This window comes from Ipomoea nil, unplaced genomic scaffold, assembly GCF_001879475.1.
Source record: "Ipomoea nil cultivar Tokyo-kokei standard unplaced genomic scaffold, Asagao_1.1 scaffold2494, whole genome shotgun sequence".
Taxonomy (NCBI): Eukaryota; Viridiplantae; Streptophyta; class Magnoliopsida; order Solanales; family Convolvulaceae; genus Ipomoea; species Ipomoea nil.
This window is the reverse complement of record NW_017618922.1, coordinates 1,214,393-1,219,640: the sequence shown is the minus strand read 5'-3', so window position 1 is coordinate 1,219,640 and position 5,248 is coordinate 1,214,393. Positions and strand designations below refer to the sequence as shown.

The window sequence follows — 5,248 nt, the reverse complement described above, 5'->3', positions numbered from 1 at the left end:
TCCGTATTTCGTTTCAACCATACCCATACAATTATTTTATTGACAATTATAATCAATGTTGACTATATTATCTTGCATTTGTAAACTTAGAATTACCAATTTAAATACGCAAATTCAACATTCAATTATCTATGCATGAACAATTATAATATAATCTTGCCTTGATATACTTAAAAATACTTATTTAAGAAAAATCATGGTTGCAGTAGGCGCTAGGCGTTTGTCGGGCGTCGGGACAGCGCCTAGCGCCTAGGCGGTCTAGGCGGAATCTAGGCGGGCGCCAAAAAAACAGTGGTAGACTTGCAGTTTGACAATTAAAATGAGGTTGTTTTCAACATTTAATCAAATAACACATCCAAATAAATGAATTAATGATAATTCATAAGTTATAACATCAAAACAATGGTTTTCAAAAAAAAAAAAATTAAAACAATATTAAAAATTAAAAATACTCAAATGTTTCAATCATCCAAAGATTCAAAGTATCAAACTAGTCTACGAGTATATATATGTATGCGCGCACGCGCGCGCGCACACACACACACACATATATAATAATAAAAAAAAGGCTGAGCCGATCGGGTTAACTCGACCGAAATGGATGAGTTAACTCGACTAACTTAGACGCTAGGCGGACGCCTAGGCGGCCGGTAACCTAGGCGGACGCTTATGGGGGAAATCGCCACGGTCTAGAGACGCCTAGACCAATTTTTACAATCCTGAGGAAAACATTAGGCATTATCCCAATCGCACAATGCGCGTAAAAAATTAGTATATATACTAGATAAATATCAATCACATAACGACACATCATTGTCATTTGCTCTACTTGACCGACATCTTTGTTGTTGTTTTTTTTTTTTTTTTTTTTTTTTTTTTTTTTTTTTTTTTTTTTTTTGTAAGTTGAATTAAAATTGAGAACCGTCTTTCTTATGAGATCAAAATATGTTTTTACCTGTGGTCATTGACGATATACTATTCCTTTAGGGCGATGGTTATTGTTGTAGTTTGTAATACGTTGTATTATGTATCTCCAAATTGATCAATACCATTTTAGAAACTTTGGTAATTTTGCGTCGCGAATTTGCTAAAACAATATTTTCTTTAGAGGAAAAAAAAATTCCGTATGGCACTCAGTCCTTCCTTCGGCAAGCATAAGTTGTGACTGTTGAAGGATTAAACTTTTTTTTTTTTTTTTTTGGAATAAGGGTCAAATAGGCCATCGAACTGCACACGGTAAAACAATTAGACCATTGAACTTAAAAAACTAACAATTGGGTCCCTAAACTAATCAATTTCAAACAATTCTTCCAATTTGAAGGTTTCCAACAGGTCAACAGGTCATCCTTCTAAATTAATTATTTTTTAAAATTTAAATTTTAAAAATTAATTATTTAAATTAAAAAAAAAAAAAAACTGATTCCGGCCGGAGACGGTCGTCTCCGGCTGGATTCCAGTTTTTTATTTTTATTTTTTTAATTTAAAAATAATTAATTTTTAAAATTTATTTTTTAAAAAAATAATTAATTTGGGAGATGACCTGTTGACCTGTTGGAAACCTTCAAATTGGAAGAATTGTTTGAAATTGATTAGTTTAGGGACCTAATTGTTGGTTTTTTAGGTTCAATGGCCTAATTGTTTTATCGTGTGCAGTTCGATGGCCTATTTGATCCTTATTCCTTTTTTTTTTTTAATAATTATATGTTGTGATGGTGGGGTACAATAGCGCGTGCAAATCACACATACATATCAGTGGTGCGTGTCTACACATACCACGTGCCCCCATTTTCTTTTCAAATTAAAAATATCCAAGTTAATATCATTTGAGATCTTCCGAATATAGTAATTTCACAACGTTTAATCCTAAATTTTGAGATTGATCATTTGTAATTCTTTCAACTTTTTAATTTAATCATTCGTAATCCAAGTTAACAATTCATGGTCCTTTAAGTTTTAAAATTTAATCCGTTTAGTCTTCTAAAAAGGACTATAGTTGTTTAAAATTTAATAATTAAAGACTAGAGTGATAAATTTGAATGATGAATAATTAAATTTGAAAATTGAAAGACCATAAATATTCAATTTAAATATGGTATCTTGGGGTTTGTGTTTTTACCAATCTCTATGCATTTCACCTCTCCACTGGAAATTCCCTCTGCCCCTACCCTTATAAGCCACTACTTTTAAGTACCGATTCATATCAACTACTTACCATAATTCATTTTTGCCATTCTAAGGACTAAGAAGCTTACACAATGAATTAAGGCCAACGCCAAATGATGATTAGGTAGTATTTCAGGGCGTCAGGGACAATTGAACCATGATTATGATTTATGAATAGATTAATATTTCCATTGAATCTGCCCCACTCCGCCATCCATATTCACTTCTAAAAGAAAAACCCACTAACAATATGAGTAAATTTATATATGTATTAATTATATATATACTCCATATGTATATGTGCTTGTGCGTGTGTATAACACAGAGAACCCATCAGTTTCTGCAGTCAACGGCCATGGCGGTGACAAAAGTCGAGAAATCTGAGGAGGAATGGAGGGCCATTCTCTCACCCGAACAGTTCCGGATCCTCCGAGAAAAGGGCACCGAGTAATTTTCACTTTTCCTTCATTTTTCTCATTACTATTATCAAGTATTTGATTCACATTCTGATTTCGATTCCCATGTGCGAACCAAACACACCCTTAGTTTTAGCTTGATGTCTAGTCTCTTATGTGAACAGTTCTTCACTATTGCGCTTATCATTTCCTATGAAATTAGTTAACTTGATGAATCTTGAAATAGTTCCTGGTGTCTGAAATAATTTGGACATGCTTGCTGAATCTAGATTTTCCACTGTACTGTGCCTGTTCTTGTTTAAAATACTTTCATCTTGTCTAAACCTTTTAATGTACTAATTAATGAAAAAAAAAAAAAAAAACCTTTATGTTTTCAATTTCCATTCTAGTGAAGTGATTATAATATAATTGAGGTCTCTGTGTTCTCAATGCACCCTTATTGAGTTTGGCAGTTTATAATTTATGAAAATTTCTTGAGGTGCTGTGATATTTTAAAGAATTCTTGGATCATTGTGGGTTAAGATAACTTCTAATGTGTTCAACCAGTGGAGTGGCAAGTTTTGGCAAAGTGTGTTGATAAGTAATGTCTAATGGTGAATCACTGACTTCTTTAATCTTCAAAAATGGTTTGAATAGTTCTGAATGTCGTTTTGGAAAGTGGATGACTTTGAAAGGCTGAAAAATAAGAACTGGGAAAGTTTAGGAGTGATATATGATTCAAAATGCCTAGTATAATTGTTTCATTGACTCATTACAATGAATCAATCAAACTTAATTGCCTTTATCTTTTACCTGCATTTGGGGACCTGTGACTTTGTGGTTCTATGTCTGTATAAACACTATAAAGACAGTTTCTTGCATATATTTTATATATGCTAGTGGCTAACAAATGAATGCTTTTCAGGTTGCGTGGCACTGGAGAATACAACAAGCTTTATGAGGAAGGGATTTACAATTGTGCTGGTTGCGGGACCCCTCTCTACAAATCTACGACCAAGTTCGACTCTGGTTGTGGTTGGCCTGCCTTTTATGAGGGTTTCCCGGGGGCAATTACCCGCACTGTAAGAAATTCTTACCTGCTATTGTACATTCTCGGAACTTTTTACTTATCAATTTTCATGCATGTAGTGTGACCAGACCTTCACAGTTCACATACCATGCCTACTGTTACTGAAATTCTAAAGAAACAGAGCTGAAGTAACATATAATGTAAGACCAACAAAGAAATGTGATTGAAGTTGCAGTTTTTGTCTTTGTTAAGAGTCCCACATTGGAAAAAAAAAAAAAAAAAAAAAAAAAAAAGAGAAAAAATATGGGTTTATAAGGTCATGGGTTAGACTAGCTAATTATTTGGATTTAGTGTTTTAGTGTGGTTTGGCCTATGTGCATTATAGCCCACTTCAGTGACCTTGGTCCAATCTGAAATTATAATATCAAGAAGTAAGGGAGCATTGTGGTATGAATTAAATGCCAATATCTTTACTCTCTTCAGTTATTTGTAACTTCCGGTCAGATATGAAAACTGCAGGCTTTAAACTAGCATGAAACATTTTGCAACTGCTGTTAAACCATAACCTTCCCCTTGCTTTTCTATACTGTAACACAAATGTGGCATGTTGTCAGCCGGACCCCGATGGCAGGAGGACTGAAATCACCTGTACTGCCTGTGGTGGACACCTCGGCCATGTCTTCAAAGGTGAAGGGTTCAAAACACCCACAGACGAACGCCACTGCGTGAACAGTGTCTCAGTCAAGTTTGTTCCTCCAAATTCTTCAGCAGACCAGTGAAATTGGAGGCGGCTGTAGTGCAAGAACAAGATCGAACACATTTCTTGTTCTTTGGTGTAGGCCTTCGGGACTCGGGAGTGCCATTCTCCATAGTAGGCAATAGCTATGAAAACTTTCATTTAGTTTATTGTTGTTTTGAAGACTATTATTATTCTCCATGCTCTTGTGTATTGGGGGGTTTATTATGAAGTTAAAACATGATTAGAAGTTGTATTGTTGTGTTTTCTTGAAAAAATTTTGTTGTGTGAAACTTTTTGGACTATTTCAGCAGTCTCTCTAAATGTGGTGATTCTAGAGATGGTCTTCTCTGAATTTTCATTGAATTGAACAAGATGGGCACTTCCAGCAATGGTTGATACTGTTCTTTGGAATTAATGGAAAAATATAACCCAGTGTAGTAGCGCAAGTGGCAAATGAGCTCTCTTTGTGGGAGAAATTTTGAGATAATCCGGGTTCGATTCCCCCTAAGCCACCCCCCATGGCCTCTCGGAAAATATGAAATGAAATTGAAAAAGGATTTTCACATATTACTAACCGGTTCAAATCAAGAATGTCAATATAGATAATTTTTATGGAGAGTCGATGTTACTCATCAACTTGATTAGAGATTATTCCCCATGTTACTTATTGAGGAGGTTGTTTCACATGTTAGTTGTTGAAGAAAATACGGAGTAATTAAAATTGGGGCTAACCCCAACCAAATTAGTAATTTAATTAATACAAACTCTCGAATAGTGGTTACATATTTTCATTGTCACAACTTACAAGTGGGTTGAAGTCAATTTTGGTTATTTCGTAGAAGAAGCTAAAAGTGACAAATTGAGTTTGTCATTTGGTGATTAACGAGGCAACGTATGGAACACTTGGTCACATGAGGATTT

At 34.5% G+C, this 5,248-nt stretch overlaps 1 protein-coding gene across 1 annotated transcript; it reads left to right on the top strand.

The window, feature by feature from the left end:
• The first annotated feature begins 2,288 nt into the window (after positions 1-2,288).
• On the top strand, positions 2,289-4,637 carry LOC109153480 (peptide methionine sulfoxide reductase B5-like). Its single transcript, XM_019301349.1, has 3 exons — positions 2,289-2,610; positions 3,484-3,640; positions 4,203-4,637. The coding sequence occupies exons 1-3, from the start codon at positions 2,414-2,416 to the stop codon at positions 4,365-4,367; spliced, it is 519 nt and encodes a 172-aa protein (XP_019156894.1). The 5' UTR covers positions 2,289-2,413; the 3' UTR covers positions 4,368-4,637.
• The last annotated feature ends 611 nt before the right edge of the window (positions 4,638-5,248 follow it).

Excerpts from the sequence above, each read along its gene's own strand:
- LOC109153480 (XM_019301349.1), top strand. The coding sequence starts at position 2,414 with ATGAGTAAATTTATATATGTATTAATTATATATATACTCCATATGTAT. Across the intron at positions 2,611-3,483 it reads CTCCGAGAAAAGGGCACCGA|GTTGCGTGGCACTGGAGAAT; the intron begins GTAATTTTCACT and ends AATGCTTTTCAG. Across the intron at positions 3,641-4,202 it reads CGGGGGCAATTACCCGCACT|CCGGACCCCGATGGCAGGAG; the intron begins GTAAGAAATTCT and ends GCATGTTGTCAG.